The sequence below is a fragment of the Rhinoderma darwinii genome, unplaced genomic scaffold, assembly GCF_050947455.1.
Source record: "Rhinoderma darwinii isolate aRhiDar2 unplaced genomic scaffold, aRhiDar2.hap1 Scaffold_3953, whole genome shotgun sequence".
Classification (NCBI taxonomy): Eukaryota; Metazoa; Chordata; class Amphibia; order Anura; family Rhinodermatidae; genus Rhinoderma; species Rhinoderma darwinii.
In genome coordinates, this window is record NW_027463565.1 from 1 (window position 1) to 18327 (window position 18327).

Genomic DNA, 18327 nt, shown 5'->3' on the forward strand with positions numbered 1-18327 from the left:
AGTTGCCATGATGGGGGTTACCGCAAGTCTGTATGACCACGATCAGCTGGTGAGTGCCGGGACTCGTGCGGCAGTGTCCTGTGTAGTATGTGGTGTGAACAGCTCCCTGCCTGGAGACTCGTGCGGCAGTGTCCTGTATGTGGTGTGAACAGCTCCCTGCCTGGAGACTCGTGCGGCAGTGTCCTGTGTAGCAGGGACTGTGCTGGGAGTAGTCCCCGTTGTATCCCACATCCTCATAAGTTTCTTCTCTTTACAGGGTCACGTTCAAATATGAGGGATCCACAATCCTTCCTGGGGCGCAGGGGTCCAGCTATGAAGACTTTGTGAGCACCTGCACAGGTAAGAGGTCCTTCACCTCCCGCCACATTGTACTATGAGCCCTGATATCCGGCAGCGAGTGTAGAAACATGTCCTGGGGCCGGGTATCCGGAATGTGAAGACGTATTGTGTGGGACTTGTTCAGCCCTGCCCGACTGCACTGAGGATCACCCACGTCTCCTATATCACAGTAACCTATGTATGTAATGCATGCCCGACCCGTCCTCTGTGTTATAATAGTCACTTATATACAGTATATAGGGCTAGACCCACCCTGCGTATTATATCTAAGGAGCGGACCCGCCCTGCGTATTATATCTAAGGAGCGGACCCGCCCTGCGTATTATATCTAAGGAGCGGACCCGCCCTGCGTATTATATATAAGGAGCGGACCCGCCCTGCGTATTATATATAAGGAGCGGACCCGCCCTGTGTATTATATATAAGGAGCGGACCCGCCCTGTGTATTATATATAAGGAGCGGACCCGCCCTGTGTATTATATATAAGGAGCGGACCCGCCCTGTGTATTATATATAAGGAGCGGACCCGCCCTGTGTATTATATATAAGGAGCGGACCCGCCCTGCGTATTATATCTAAGGAGCGGACCCGCCCTGCGTATTATATCTAAGGAGCGGACCCGCCCTGCGTATTATATCTAAGGAGCGGACCCGCCCTGCGTATTATATCTAAGGAGCGGACCCGCCCTGCGTATTATATCTAAGGAGCGGACCCGCCCTGCGTATTATATCTAAGGAGCGGACCCGCCCTGCGTATTATATCTAAGGAGCGGACCCGCCCTGCGTATTATATCTAAGGAGCGGACCCGCCCTGCGTATTATATCTAAGGAGCGGACCCGCCCTGCGTATTATATCTAAGGAGCGGACCCGCCCTGCGTATTATATCTAAGGAGCGGACCCGCCCTGCGTATTATATCTAAGGAGCGGACCCGCCCCGCGTATTATATCTAAGGAGCGGACCCGCCCCGCGTATTATATCTAAGGAGCGGACCCGCCCTGCGTATTATATGTAAGGAGCGGACCCGCCCCGCGTATTATATGTAAGGAGCGGACCCGCCCTGCGTATTATATCTAAGGAGCGGACCCGCCCTGCGTATTATATCTAAGGAGCGGACCCGCCCTGCGTATTATATCTAAGGAGCGGACCCGCCCTGCGTATTATATGTAAGGAGCGGACCCGCCCTGCGTATTATATGTAAGGAGCGGACCCGCCCTGCGTATTATATCTAAGGAGCGGACCCGCCCTGTGTATTATATCTAAGGAGCGGACCCGCCCTGCGTATTATATGTAAGGAGCGGACCCGCCCTGCGTATTATATGTAAGGAGCGGACCCGCCCTGCGTATTATATCTAAGGAGCGGACCCGCCCTGCGTATTATATCTAAGGAGCGGACCCGCCCTGCGTATTATATCTAAGGAGCGGACCCGCCCTGCGTATTATATCTAAGGAGCGGACCCGCCCTGCGTATTATATCTAAGGAGCGGACCCGCCCTGCGTATTATATCTAAGGAGCGGACCCGCCCTGCGTATTATATCTAAGGAGCGGACCCGCCCTGCGTATTATATCTAAGGAGCGGACCCGCCCTGCGTATTATATCTAAGGAGCGGACCCGCCCTGCGTATTATATGTAAGGAGCGGACCCGCCCTGCGTATTATATGTAAGGAGCGGACCCGCCCTGCGTATTATATGTAAGGAGCGGACCCGCCCTGCGTATTATATCTAAGGAGCGGACCCGCCCTGCGTATTATATCTAAGGAGCGGACCCGCCCTGCGTATTATATCTAAGGAGCGGACCCGCCCTGCGTATTATATCTAAGGAGCGGACCCGCCCTGCGTATTATATCTAAGGAGCGGACCCGCCCTGCGTATTATATCTAAGGAGCGGACCCGCCCTGCGTATTATATCTAAGGAGCGGACCCGCCCTGCGTATTATATCTAAGGAGCGGACCCGCCCTGCGTATTATATCTAAGGAGCGGACCCGCCCTGCGTATTATATCTAAGGAGCGGACCCGCCCTGCGTATTATATCTACCTATATATTTATAATTTTGTTCTGTATCCCAGTACGTCGTTTGCAGTACGCAGCTCCGCGCCGTCCTGTGTATTATAATAGTGACTTATATACAGTATATGGGGCCAGACCCGCCCCGTGTATTATTACTACCTATATATTTATAATTTTGTTCTGTATCCCAGTACGTCGTTTGTAGTACGCAGCTCCGCGCCGTCCTGTGTTTTGTTATTCTTCAGATCGGTGGGTCTTGTGACCCTGGTTTAGGTGACTGAGTCGCTCCTCTCCTGTTTCTTATCGGCAGCTCCTTCTCAGGGCCTGGACGTGTTTTATCTGGGGGATTACACACAATGCGTCACTTCCCTGGTGAGATTGTGCAATGTTACAAATCCATTTATTGTGTTTTATCTGATCTCACACGAGAGTGTATAAAGGACGCGGCCGGTGATCGAGGTCATGAACGCTCGTTTATCGGCTCATCGCATCTCATGCGGCCCCAAAAATGATGCAAAAAATAAGTAGAACGATCTCATTTGTCCCCAGACAGTTCAACGATTGCTCCGTGTAAGCAGAGCTCAACGAGCGCCGAATAATGTGCCACACCCTCGATCTGCACTCCTTTACCGCCATATATCTGCGGGTGTAAACGAGACACTACACCAAATGTGGAGGCTTTCTGCAGCTGTTGTAGAACTACAAGTCCCAGCAAGTCCTGTGACCGCAGCTTCAGTGCACCACCTATCAATACTGGATTTAGCTTAATATTTATTGCAATAATCAAGACTTCTGTGATGGGGCGAAACATCAGCTGAGAATATATTACTGCCGGACGGACGTTCTGTATTATGTCGTCTTCTGATTACAGGGTGTGTCCAGTTTTGCAACAACATTTTTTGTGGCATTGCATCTAAAATATAAAAATAAAGCAACTTTATAAAAATCTCCTACCGTTTTGTTTATCCCGCTCCTATAGAGAGGTATCCATGGTTACAGACTACAAACCAACCCTGTGTGGTCTGATCCTTCAGTCATGTCTTACACCCGTCCACCATCCTCCTCTTCTACTGTCTGCAGGTTATCAAGACGAGGGGACAGGGACAAACGCATGACGGCAGGATCCGACTACACAGGGTTAGTTTGTAGTCTGTAACCATGGAGACATCCAACCAAGGTACCAAGCTTAAGATTACATCTGCAGGAGGAGTTAGATACACCGCGTATCCAACAGTAAAAGGTTGTTGAATTTACATTAAAAATTTAATATGGTAAATCTATATAATGTCTTCATTAGGAGAGAATGAGATTCTGCGCCATGCACCCCCCCCCCTCTCCGCCCATGTCCCTGTCCCTGTTCATGTCCCTGTTCATGTCCCTGATGCGCACGGCTGAGATTGTATAATTTGTCTGATAATTAATTGCAGGTTCTACTTAATTTTTTAATTTCCATTGTGCTACATTAAATCCTGCCCAAGGACGGACAGAAAGTCTCCTTGTCTGTCTCTCAAGTGACAGGCGGTTAATGTGACCACAGTTTTCTGCCTGCAACGTTTTTATTTTTCCTCTTTCCCATCATAACGAAGCTGCCGAATAATGTGTGCGGCACGGAGGAAGTGGCGCTGCTCTCCGGTGAGAACCCCAGGAGGAAGGGGCGCTGCTCTCCGGTGAGAACCCCAGGAGGAAGGGGCGCTGCTCTCCGGTGAGAGAACCCCAGGAGGAAGGGGACAGACATTTATCATGTGTGCAGAAGGCAGGAGATGACCACGGAGTTGCATTCTCAATTTTACTGGCTTCCTGTTAGCTCTCAGGATGCAGAACATTCTTTCTGCCTGAACCCCCTGCTGTTTGTGTCTGCACATTGCGAATTCTGCTGCATGTGAGATATAGCAATTACACCAGTCACTATAGAGCCAGTATTTGTGCCCATATAGTCGTGCTAGTCCCACTGCCCATATAGTAATTCCACCTACAGCACTCCTATAATGCGGACAGCCATATTTTTCATACAGTAAATAGAAAATCCTGCGTTTCCCACAGTGCAGTGTATTAGATAAGCGGTCAGTGGGGCGTTTTGCTGACGGATACGAAGCATAAAAAAAATCTCACTGAAATCCTTGAGGCGTCCTCTCCTGTCAAGTGGTTAAAATGTCGATTCGGACGTTTCTTAGTTGTATGTGTTACTGGGAAGGATGGGTGACCACCAATATGGCTGCAACAAGAGGAACCCCATAGATTTCCAAATGGCAAATCTCCCCGGTTATGAAGCAGCGGATCGCCTGCTCCTGCATCAGTTCCATTCAGGACTCCGGGAAAGTTGGTTGGTTTTACAGCCGCCATGTTAATCATCTTTCATCTTTTCCGCAAATAAATGTAACTAAGAAACGACTGATAAGTATTAATAGAAGAGAATGACTCGGGATTTTTGGATTTGAGGTGGAGGAGGGGGTGTAGTATTCCGCGTTCTCTGCCGTGGCTGGAGACACAGGGTGGTTGGATCCACGATGACTTTGTTGTGATGAGTCTGGTGTGTAATTATGTCGCTGTAACCACGTAATTGTGGCGCCCCCAGAGATCACAGATGAGCGCAGTGACGGGAGGCTGAACGTGTTTACCTGCCGTGTTTGTGCAGATTCCTCACCTGTTCCCCGCACATTACAGGTTTATTGTCCTCGCCGGCGGCCGCAGTGGCGCTTCCATCCTGACGCTTTGTCCTTTTCTTTTGCTAATGTAATGTGATCGGATTTGGCTCTGATATTTGCAGCTCGTTGTTTGTAGAATCAAGGCCTGAGGGATCAATTACAAGAGAGGCCGTAATAACGGCTCATATATGGTTAATATCGCAGGAAGGTGCCGTCTCAGCCTCCAGGTCATGTCTCGTGCAAAAGTTCTGCAACCTGTGGCTTTACAGCTGTCCTGACACTACAACTTCCAACTTGCGCTTTAAATTCCGTGTTTGTTTTTTACGTCCCTTTTGGACGTTGCCCACAGGTGACGCACTCCAGGTCTGCCCTGGAAACTCCCTGACATTCCTTCTGTTCATCCCTCGTCCAGCTCAAGTTTATTCCAAATGAACGAGGCTCCGTTATGACTACAAGAGGGGCCTATACAAGTTTGTTTCACGCCGTGGTAAACGTGGGCGGGGCTATAAGCAAAAAGAGCCCGCGTCTCTGCGACATTTTGTACAAAACTTAGTCCAACCGCTCATAGAAGGGAAGGAGGATAGAGTCTGGGTGGACGACCATTCTGGAGGTGGAGAAGTTTGGGTAGGGGAAGATCTAGAAAATATCCTATCACAGCTGCACTCCTGGCTTCTTATTTCCAAAGAGTCGGATGTGTGTCATGTGATCCCTTTTGACTCTGCTGATTGGTTCAGAGGATTATATAGGGGCGTGGCCTATAAAACTATATTTTTTTCTTTTTAGCCTCCCAGTGGATGTCTGTTCAGACTGTGCAGTTGTGCTCTCTAGTTGAGTTGCACTTAAAGGGAATGTATCACTTATATATTTACTAATTATAAACAGATGGTGAAACATGATCTTGTTTTGTAATCTGTTTTGTTAGATTTTTTTTTTTTAATATTCTATTTTTGTTACATGATTACGGGCTGCTTTTAACAGCATTTAGAGATCTGCTTTACAGCAGCCAAGTGCACCATAGGAAACAATAGTCTAGAACTGACCCATTGACTTCCATGGGAGAGTGTTGTGGACATGCTCTGTCACTGTGCAGGGGAGGAGGAGAGCTGTGTCCACCTATTGTCAATGGTGGATCCTGTGTTATCTGTATATAGGTGTTACCTGTCAGTGTAATCCTGCCTGTGATGATAATGACTGCTGAGAGGTGATCTCTACAGAACAGGAAGGGTCAGTCTATTATGAATGGTGGATCCTGTGCTATCTGTATATAGGTGTTACCTGTCAGTGTAATCCTGCCTGTGATGATAATGACTGCTGAGAGGTGATCTCTACAGAACAGGAAGGGTCAGTCTATTATGAATGGTGGATCCTGTGTTATCTGTATATAGGTGTTACCTGTCAGTGTAATCCTGCCTGTGATGATAATGACTGCTGAGAGGTGATCTCTACAGAACAGGAAGGGTCAGTCTATTATGAATGGTGGATCCTGTGTTATCTGTATATAGGTGTTACCTGTCAGTGTAATCCTGCCTGTGATGATAATGACTGCTGAGAGGTGATCTCTACAGAACAGGAAGGGTCAGTCTATTATGAATGGTGGATCCTGTGCTATCTGTATATAGGTGTTACCTGTCAGTGTAATCCTGCCTGTGATGATAATGACTGCTGAGAGGTGATCTCTACAGAACAGGAAGGGTCAGTCTATTCTGAATGGTGGATCCTGTGTTATCTGTATATAGGTGTTACCTGTCAGTGTAATCCTGCCTGTGATGATAATGACTGCTGAGAGGTGATCTCTACAGAACAGGAAGGTTCAGTCTATTATGAATGGTGGATCCTGTGTTATCTGTATATAGGTGTTACCTGTCAGTGTAATCCTGCCTGTGATAATAACTGCTGAGAGTTGATCTCTACAGAACAGGAAGGGTCAGTCTATTGTGAGGCTCAGTGGCCAGAGTGAAAACCGCAATATTTTAGGATTATTTTTTAATATAGATAATGACATAGAAAAAAAAAATCACAAATTCTTAAAAAAATATTTTTAACATAACTTGAATTTAAATAGGTTATTTTCTGATGACGCATTCCCTTTAGAATCGCACCCAGTACACCAGAAGTGAATGTAGAACAGGCGTCATTTATTCATGTATATTTTTTATCTGATTTATTTTTACATGTGGAGGGGCGTACAGAACGCGTAGGGTAGAGCGCCTCCAGTCTGCAGCGCACAGGGTCCATTCTTGCACCCACTTCTCTCTCTAGAATACATTTACAAACTTTTGGTAAAACTTTAATGTCCCCCTCCCCCGCAGCCTCTGTGTTCCCTGGAACGTTGACGTGCAGCTCCATTTGCTGAATATAAATTAGGTAAGGACCAGGGGTCAGTGCAACGTAACTGCGGATTCACCACACAAAACGGTGATGACTCCCTTCATCCTCCCCCAGACACATGTAAGTGTAGTCACTGGAGTCCATACCAAATAAGTCTATGTGATCTATCTAATCCATCCACTGTTGTGCCCCCTCCCAGAACCGGATCAGCATTTCCTCTCTAGAAATATGTACAGAACAGCAGAAAGTGTTGAAACAAAATTTACCTTCTGCAAATATTCTGTCACATTGGCTGATTTTTCTGCTGAGCTGACGCGGACACTTCCTGGCACCATCTGTGAAACTCTTCCTACAGCCTGACGTTACCTCTGCCGGGACTGGTACAACCTGGATCGCGGTCTAGTTCTCTATAGAGGAATGCGGAAGATTCATTGCTGATGATCTCACCTTATACCAGATCTCTAAATATTCAGTACACCTCAAAGTAAATCCCCCCCCCCCCTGACACCCATGTTGTTTTTAATCAAAAGATCTAAATTTTGTGTTTGGATTAATTCCTATAATAAGGGCTCATGCCCCCGACCGTAGTTGTTTGCACAGCCGGGATTTGCGGGCCGTGTTCTTTCATTTCAATGAGCAAATACAGCCGTAATAAGACCTGTCCTATCTATTTGCGGTCCAGGCTCCCGGGCAATGCACGGACTGTGGAAACCACGATCGTGTGCACGGGCCCATACAAATGAATTGCGGCCACAAAAACACGTTGGTGTGCAGGGGGCCTAGCCTCATGCACACGACTGTAGCCATGTGCACGGCCGTGATTTCAGGGTCGGCCGGCCACGGAAGGACAGCCGCGAGCCGCCCGCAAATTGCTGGCTGTGCACATGGCCGCGGCTATTATTTTCAATGAGCCCGGACCGCAGAACACGGCCGTAATAAGGCTTGACCGTTCTTTCTGCGGTCCGGGCACCGGGGCCATGCATGGATCGTGGAAAACACGATCGTGTGCATGGCCCCATAGGAATGAATGGGGTCGCAATTCTTCCATGGATTTTAGGGGAATTGCGGCCGCAAAAGCACGTTCGTGTGCACGGGGCCTTAATCTTCATAGGGGTAAGAGCTCCGTTCTTCTGATACAAATCCCCTGTATAGACATAAAAGTACACGATCAATTCTTTCTGCAGCCGCTCGCCACGTAAGGTTATGATTAGTAAATTACCTCTGACTTTATATTGAGGAGATCTAACAAAACTTGTGTAGGAAATGCCCAAAACAACCAATCCTATTCCAGCTCTCCTGTTCTGATAAATGACGGAGTTGTAATTTCATTGGTTGCTATTTGCACCTCCTCCTATTTTGAGAAATATTCCCCATTGTATGTGCAGGGTGATCGGTGATGTCATGTCCTCCATTCAGGATTTAGTGATGTCATCTCCCTGTGATTGATGATGTCATCTCTCTGTGATTGATGTCATCTCCCTGTGATTGATGATGTCATCTCCCTGTGATTGATGATGTCATCATTAAAACATTTGTCCTTTTGCCTCACTGGGAAATATTGATTTCTTTACTGGAAATGACTGAAAGATCGAGGAATTACAACCTAGAAGGACTGGAAATCACATTCCTGCTGGCTGTGTGTCCTCTAGTCTACACCACTGTCCTACTTTATTATCATACATCATATTTTATCCTCCAGTCACATCCAGAGCTGCATTCACAATCTTTTTAGTAATCCATGGAAACCAACTTTTTTCTTTCTGTTCATTCTGCTGCCAGTCTTGTAACCTGACCTGATATCACTGACTGGGTCATTGAGCTCCTACTATGCACTGCTGTCTGGTAACCGGAAACTAGCAGAAGTGTGAGTGCAGCTCTGGTTGTGACTGGAGTATAAGACATGGGGTAAGTAAAGAAAATGATGTACACAGTAACTCCCGATTTATATAGCGATGTTATGGGAAGCGGCAAGTTGCATGGCTCCAGCGGTAGCGCTCACGACCGGTGATGCCTCATATCTATACGCTCTGCTAGCACTTCTGTCCTTGTAGGGAAGATGGCGGCTGGGCCCCAGAGCTGGAGGCTGGATCATCGGACAGGCACTTGATCGTCATCTGAACCACACCCCTGCCGTTTTTAAGCTCCTCCCAGTTTACAGATACACATCGCGGTGACGTCTCAAAATAAATTCTAAGATTGGAGGAAATTTTAGCAAAAATTGAAGACCGATTTCTGTTTATTGGGTCTGATCTTTTTGGCACTGTAGACGCCATGCTTATTGTTACGGAAAGTTGCCGGCAGTTTCGGAACAGATGCTTTGTGTGTGGCCAATATTAGAGGTAGCGGCTTCTGGGTACATCGGGAGGAGGTCGGAGGCTGCGGCGCGCACTCGGTGGCCGGGGTGCGCGCTCTCCTGAAGCCGAAGATCTCCCAGGATTTCCTGAGAACATCGCCGTGTACCAACCACTCCGCTGCGATCGTTAACGTGGAGCCGTCCGGTCCTTCTAGGATTCATCCTTGAACCAATTTATGTGCAATAATTTCACAGCATCATCTGATAAAGAAAGATATTGATCACATGTTGTGAAGGTCCAGTCAATACCGGGGCTGACGGCCAATCATCGTTGGGTAACATTTCTGCAACTTTTTGCATAATTCTTCACCATTTTCAAGATCTCTGCTCTCTGTGGCCGCTGCTGTCAGTAACAAACGTTCAGCTGTGAGAGCAGGACAGGATTCAGCCTCAGGAATGTTCTCATTCACAGACAGCAAGTAGAGATCTTAAAAAAGGTGAGGAATTGAAACACAAACCCTATTAGAAAGTTGCAGCACGTCTCACTATAGACGGCTCCAGCTTTATTTACATGAGAAGCTTTTCGTCGGCCTCGGCTTGTGAGAGATTTCTGAGGGGCTGATCTGTCAGTGATGTAATCCCCCCTTCCTCCGTCTGGGGCGGGGGGGATCGTGGGTCGCTCATCTGTCCTATAGTGAATGATCTTGTGTCTCTGTTACATTGTAACCAGCTGATTAGAGATGTGAATCATTTCTCCTGATCCGTAGATGATTGAACCCGTCGTCTGTTCTATAAAATTCATCAAAAGCGAATCTCAAACGTGGCGGTTAGTTTGGTCTGAAGCCTCCTATTGGCCGGTCAATTATGAAGTGACCGAGCGCGAATCTTCCCTGGGCCTCTTGGAAGCTCGAGGGGATGAGGGTGAAGCTTGTTCCCTCCATTGCGGCTCTGATCTCTTAATAAGTAACTTTTATAAGTAATTGCGCTGGTGAAATGTCCGGCCGGTGCAGGAACTTGTCACGTGGAGCTTGTGATTCCAGAGCAGACAATTGGTTAGTAATGTACAATAGCGATGAATCTTATCCTGGCGGTCACTGTGACCCCGAGCGACCGTCCTCTGCTCAGTGATCTGAATGCAGCCTCTTAAAGGGAAACACATCCTTATTATATATCATGTTTTGTCCCACTTTACTCCTGTCCCAGTTTTTCTACTCCACCCAGCTGTCCCAGATATAACTGAGAAGCTGCTGCATAGAAATACAATCTGCTGAATGATTTATATTTTCTGTTGTAATATTTAAGGGGAAGGGTCCTGTTAAAGAACTATTTATATTCAGTAATTCCCTATGATGTTTTGTTGTGACCGTCATTCAGCTCTTTCTTAGTTCTATTCATTGGGTGACAACCAACGCAGTCACCATTACCGCTTATCTCCCAGCTTCCCTAAGCTCCTGAATAGACTATCTTTCTAGTGATACTTTGCATTAATGGGCAAATTTTTCTTTCCAGGAGATTAGGATAGCTGTTGGCAACCCCTATTGGAACTGTGATAGCAGCCATGTTGGTTGTCACTCAGCTTTCCAAGAAACAAAGAAATATCTGAATGCAGTGTGATGTGGAGAATATAATGCAGTGTGATGTAGCGAATATAATGCAGTGTGATGTAGCGAATATAATGCAGTGTGATGTAGCGAATATAATGCAGTGTGATGTAGAGAATATAATGCAGTGTGATGTAGAGAATATAATGCAGTGTGATGTAGCGAATATAATGCAGTGTGATGTGGAGAATATAATGCAGTGTGATGTGGAGAATATAATGCAGTGTGATGTAGAGAATATAATGCAGTGTGATGTAGCGAATATAATGCAGTGTGATGTAGAGAATATAATGCAGTGTGATGTGGAGAATATAATGCAGTGTGATGTGGAGAATATAATGCAGTGTGATGTAGAGAATATAATGCAGTGTGATGTAGAGAATATAATGCAGTGTGATGTGTGATGTAGAGAATATAATGCAGTGTGATGTAGAGAATATGATGCAGTGTGATGTGATCGTACCATCTCCATCTTTTTCCCCCCTCGGTTACAGAGGAAATTCGTCAGTTTGCCTACATCAGATTCACCACTGGGGATGCGTTGAGCAAGAGGGTGAAATTCGCTTTAATCACTTGGATTGGTGAAAGCGTCGGCGGCCTACAGAGAGCCAAAATCGGTACAGACAAGACCCTGGTGAAAGATGTCGTCCAGGTATTTATCCTCGTGTGGCTGATATTGGGTGATTCGTGGTCCCCAAACATCATCGCTGCCATTTCTCTCGTCTCATGTGGAATAATTAGAACATTCAATAGAGAAATGGTATCAATCGTAGAAAAATATGAAAATGTTTGAGGACCGTTGCTGGGTCCCGACTTCACGATGATAATCAGAATATTCCTGGAGCTGCCGCCTCGTCACCAGGGGAAGCATTAGGGCGATGTGTGCGCGTCCTCGTCAGCCGTGTGACCACCATATGGTGCGCTCCGGTCTGGCAGCTTCAGCCGCGGGTCACTTTGGGTGGGTAGACGAGGCCTGATTCATAATTAAACCTCTCTGTAAGGAGCGCACGTCAATAGCGGCCACTGTTCAGACCTCAACAAACAGGCGCTTGTGCTGCACGGCCGGGGGGGGGGGGATTACTGTTTTGTCACTTTTAATCTCTCCCCTTCACACGCTGAGGTATTCTTTATTCTTACCGGGATTAAACACTTGCGACCGTATTGTTGTTTTTTTTTAGCAAAAACCACATGTATTTTTTTTTCTCCGGCCCACGTCCTTGTGTTCGTCCTCTGCAACCTCAAACAGCTAAAGTCCCTAAATCCTATATAGTCAGTAGATCAGATTGATCGGGTCAAGTGAGTTGGGATTCAGTTCTTAAAATGTAGGGCGCTCCTGAACCCCTTTTTGGTGTATTATCAATTGAGAGTTACCGAGACTTTGCTCGGCTGTTTCCGTCATCCCCATAGACTTTGGATGGAGCGGCACTGCACATGCCCGGCCGCCACTCCATTAAAACTCCTCTCTCTCGTCTTGCGGCTACGGGAAACGGGGACCCCCATTCTGGCGATGGGTGGCGAACCCCAACAACCTAGTATTTATCACCTATCCAGTGGACCGGTTAAAAATGCTTTAGGTTGGAATACCCCTTTAAAGATTCCGGCACGCTGCAGAGAAATGTGACCCCTTTATTTTGTGAATTGCGGGACCTCCCAGTCTATAGCATGTCATAGGATTATATGGAATTGCCCTTTAATACAATGTATGGCACATCTCACAATTGGGGGTGTCACATAAATAGATTGTGGAGCGCCATACAAGGTCTGAGCCACATATTAAGCAGCACTTCTATAAGTATAGATTTAAAGGGCCGGCGTCCAGTCATCCGTAATGAAGAAAAGATCTGCAGCTTTCCACTATACCTTGTTTTTCAACCACTTTCTAGATGCCAATGAATGGGAACGTTCACCTGTCTAGGGGCTGTATTGTACCAGTGTGTGGCCCTGGCCCACACTTACGGCTCCGATCAATCTCAGTTATTGGTGCAATGAGGGATCGAGAGGGGGGGGGGGGATGTATCATGTAAAACTTAAAAAGCAAATATTTTTTTCATATTTCTTAGAATTTTGCCAAAGAGCTGGTGATCACAGACCACAAAGACCTGGATGAAGACTACATTAGGGGGGAGCTGAAGAAGGCTGGAGGTGCCAACTATGACGCTCAGGCAGAATAAGGGGTGACCCATCGAGCTCAGACAAAGTCGTCTCCGTGTAAACAACTGGAAACTGTGATAAAACTGGTTATTTCTTTGCATACGCCGCTCCCTTTTTTGCTGCCCAGGACTCGATTACCCCATTTCTTGGTACCTCTGATGATGTCATCACGGCCGCCATGCCGGCTTCTCTGTGGGCATGCGCCGCTTCCTTCAGCTCCAGCACATGCCATGTTGTATATAGGATGTCTCGGACTACACCTCCGGGGGTCTGTGAAGAGTCTCTGATAGTCACATGACTACAGCCCCTCCCCCAGCTTCATCGTCCATGTTTTCACTCCCTATGCAGTTTCTGAATGGCAGGCGACATTCTGTGTGTGTTATCCAGAATCAGCAGGAACGAGACGAATTGTGTGTGTAAAAAAAATCCCAGACCTCGGGGTTCTCTTATGGGGGGGGGGGGGGGCGACTTCCTATAACCGGGGACTTCCTATAACCATTCAAAGAGTTAAAGAGCAGCTCCAATCATGTATGAATTCTCCCACCTGTTTAATTTTCCACCTACAGGGGGCAGTATTATAATAGCAGAAATGTGTTCTCAGAGCAGTTGTCACCACCCTTCCCCCGCTCATACAGTACATTACCCAGGAGGAGGTGACATAGAAGAAAGCTCCTCCCACTGTATAGAGAATCTGATGCATGATGGGAGGGAGACTCGGGATATAGATAAAGGGGTTCAGTAAAGCGTATGTTATAAATATCTTTACCATGTTCTTTGAGAGTGATTCTTGCACCTATCATGTTAATATCAGAAGTGACTGGAGTTGCCCTTTAATTCGTTATCATCAATTTGCATTTTTGAAAGGGGGGGGGGGGGTGGTATTTTCTTTTTTTTTTTTTGTTTTTACTTCTGTACATTCCAACAAGGATATAACATACCCACCGGCTCAGCTCAACTAAACTCTGTAATCTGCGTCTCTATATTGGTCTGGCATTATCAGGCCGGCCCCTGGTTACTGTACATCTCACGACATCCGATCACCTGACGCATACCATGTGATATGACCTGAACCGTTCTAAATGTTACCGGCCGCTAGCGTTCTTGTTTTTGTAGTTTATACAAGTTTTGCTTTTGCAATGAACTGGAAACTGCTGCTAATGCTTCATTACAGCTCCGGCGCATTGCCGCTTATCAATTACACAAAACAAGTCCAACACAAGATTTATCCATCGTGAAAACAATTACAAAATATTATTTCCTGACCCCAGAATGTGAATGAAATCGAAATCCTTGTGAACTGGATGGGAGAAACGCATCACTGCTCAGAAAAACCACTTGAAGAATAAAATCGTTTTTTCCATAACGTGTTGCTTCGTATTTTTTGGTGTTGGGGCTACATGGATGGGTTGGGGGGGGGGGGGGCAGGGGTTCTCAGCAGTAATAGATGAATAGCTGCTATAAATGTTGTGTGGATCTCATGTCTGATCACATGTAATTATATTATATATCAGTGATGTCAGTAACTGGGGGTGGGGCTGTGACAACCTCACACATGATATACAGGCTGGTTGTCAGTAGTAATAGATGAATAGCTGTTACTGTATATAAGATGTGTGGATCTCATGTCTGGTCACATGTAATTATATTATATATCAGTGATGTCAGTAACTGGGGGCGGGGCTGTGACAACCTCTCACACATGATATACAGGCTGGTTGTCAGTAGTAATAGATGAATAGCTGTTACTGTATATAAGATGTGTGGATCTCATGTCTGATCACAATGTAATTCTATTATATATCAGTGATGTCAGTAACAGGGGGCGGAGCTGTGACAACCTCTCACACATGATATACAGGCTGGTTGTCAGTAGTAATAGATGAATAGCTGTTACTGTATATAAGATGTGTGGATCTCATGTCTGATCACAGTGTAATTATATTATATATCAGTGATGTCAGTGACAGGAGGCGGGGCTGTGACAACCTCTCACACATGATATACAGGCTGGTTGTCAGTAGTAATAGATGAATAGCTGTTACTGTATATAAGGTGAGCTGATAATCGTCCAGTGGATTCATAATACAGGAGGTGAGGTCTGGGAGCCTCAGTCACTCGGGGTCTGGACATGCGTCTCGCTGCCTACACAGTCATCGCCAAATATGTGAATTTACATACAAAAAAATCCCAAACATGGGAAACCTCCTCCACTTACACAAGAAGAATTCAGGGGGTCAGAGAGGAGAGTGAAATATTTGGGGTATAGACAATGAGTGATCTGTGCGTTGTCATGTTTGTGGCAGTAAATGGACAGCACACACATCACTAGTGTGTGTGTGTGTGTGTCAGTCACCACCTCTCAGCTACAGATACAATAAAGGGTTGACTTCAAGGAATTTCCCAGGATCCTCATTGCTGCTGATCCTTTTTTTTCCTGTGATTTAGGCAGAATGTAGAGATTGTGACGCATCTAATCCTGCTGCACTTTTTAGTAACCCTTGGACCTCTAAAAGGAAAAATCTGGGGGCAGCTGTTTAGTGTTTAGGTTGTAAGCGCAGCAGAAGGAGAATTGTCTGGTGAAGTTGGATTTTGACCCCTAAGGAGGCAGGCGGGGCGGCAGTGGATTCAGGGGATCTTAAACAAATATTCTTCTACCCAGTTAGTAAATACGCCATGAAAATCAGATAAAGACATTTCCAGTAAGAACATGAAACATTCCGCTACATTGTATCCCCTGAAATGGAAAGTATGTTTACCCAGAACTATAATACACCCCGGTGTTTTACCTGAGCCGCCTCCTCACAGCAGAGGCGTTCCTTGTATTCCCGCAGCCTAATATTTCACAGGAGGCGCCTCCAAATCCTACAGGACTGAAGAGAAGGTTTGCCCTGACAATAATAAGTGTAAAATGTCATTAAAAAAAACAGCCAGAAAATTATTAATTGTAGGGAACTATTTCAGACGACCTTCATTTATCTCATTGGGCGTCCTGACATACACAAAGCGCAACCCATCCCCTCCAAGCCGTCACTGAGTGTACCGAATCATCCTGTACATAGGGGGCAGTATTATAGTAGTTATATTCTTGTATATAGGGGGCAGTATTATAGTAGTTATATTCTTGTATATAGGGGCAGTATTATGGTAGTTATATTCTTGTATATAGGAGCAGTATTATAGTAGTTATATTCTTGTATATAGAGGCAGTATTATAGTAGTTATATTCTTGTATATAGGGGCAGTATTATGGTAGTTATATTCTTGTATATAGGAGCAGTATTATAGTAGTTATATTCTTGTATATAGAGGCAGTATTATAGTAGTTATATTCTTGTATATAGGAGGCAGTATTATAGTAGTTATATTCTTGTATATAGGGGGCAGTATTATAGTAGTTATATTCTTGTATATAGGGGGCAGTATTATAGTAGTTATATTCTTGTATACAGGGGGCAGTATTATAGTAGTTATATTCTTGTATATAGGGGGCAGTATTATAGTAGTTATATTCTTGTATATATGAGCAGTATTATAGTAGTTATATTCTTGTATATAGGGGGCAGTATTATAGTAGTTATATTCTTGTATATAGGGGCAGTATTATGGTAGTTATATTCTTGTATATAGGGGGCAGTATTATAGTAGTTATATTCTTGTATATAGGGGCAGTATTATAGTAGTTATATTCTTGTATATAGAGGCAGTATTATAGTAGTTATATTCTTGTATATAGGAGGCAGTATTATAGTAGTTATATTCTTGTATATAGGGGGCAGTATATAGTAGTTATATTCTTGTATATAGGGGCAGTATTATAGTAGTTATATTCTTGTATATAGGAGCAGTATTATAGTAGTTATATTCTTGTATATAGGGGGCAGTATTATAGTAGTTATATTCTTGTATATAGGGGGCAGTATTATAGTAGTTATATTCTTGTATATAGGGGGCAGTATTATAGTAGTTATATTCTTGTATATAGGAGCAGTATTATAGTAGTTATATTCTTTTGTATGTAGGAGCAGTATTATAGTAGTTATATTCTTGTATATAGGGGGCAATATTATAGTAGTTATATTCTTGTATATAGGAGCAGTATTATAGTAGTTATATTCTTGTATATAGGGGCAGTATTATAGTAGTTATATTCTTGTATATAGGAGCAGTATTATAGTAGTTATATTCTTGTATATAGGGGGCAGTATTATAGTAGTTATATTCTTGTATATAGGGGGCAGTATTATAGTAGTTATATTCTTGTATATAGGGGGCAGTATTATAGTAGTTATATTCTTGTATATAGGAGCAGTATTATAGTAGTTATATTCTTTTGTATGTAGGAGCAGTATTATAGTAGTTATATTCTTGTATATAGGGGCAGTATTATAGTAGTTATATTCTTGTATATAGGAGCAGTATTATAGTAGTTATATTCTTGTATATAGGGGGCAGTATATAGTAGTTATATTCTTGTATATAGGGGCAGTATTATAGTAGTTATATTCTTGTATATAGTGGCAGTATTATAGTAGTTATATTCTTGTATATAGAGGCAGTATTATAGTAGTTATATTCTTGTATATAGGGGCAGTATTATAGTAGTTATATTCTTGTATATAGGGGCAGTATTATAGTAGTTATATTCTTGTATATAGGAGCAGTATTATAGTAGTTATATTCTTGTATATAGGGGGCAGTATTATAGTAGTTATATTCTTGTATATAGGGGGCAGTATTATAGTAGTTATATTCTTGTATATAGGGGGCAGTATTATAGTAGTTATATTCTTGTATATAGGGGGCAGTATTATAGTAGTTATATTCTTGTATATAGGGGCAGTATTATAGTAGTTATATCCTTGTATATAGGGGGCAGTATTATAGTAGTTATATCCTTGTATATAGGGGCAGTATTATAGTAGTTATATTCTTGTATATAGGGGCAGTATTATACTAGTTATAT

The 18327-nt window shown here is 44.5% G+C and overlaps 1 protein-coding gene across 1 annotated transcript; it reads left to right on the plus strand.

Annotated features, from left to right (window-relative positions):
* Window positions 1-240: 240 nt before the first annotated feature.
* On the plus strand, window positions 241-14727 carry COTL1 (coactosin like F-actin binding protein 1; the record flags this gene model as incomplete). The annotated part of the gene is made up of 3 exons (XM_075848400.1): window positions 241-339; window positions 11708-11865; window positions 13274-14727. Coding segments are annotated over 3 exons (368 nt in total), but the record flags the coding sequence as incomplete, so codon positions are not given.
* Window positions 14728-18327: the final 3600 nt, after the last annotated feature.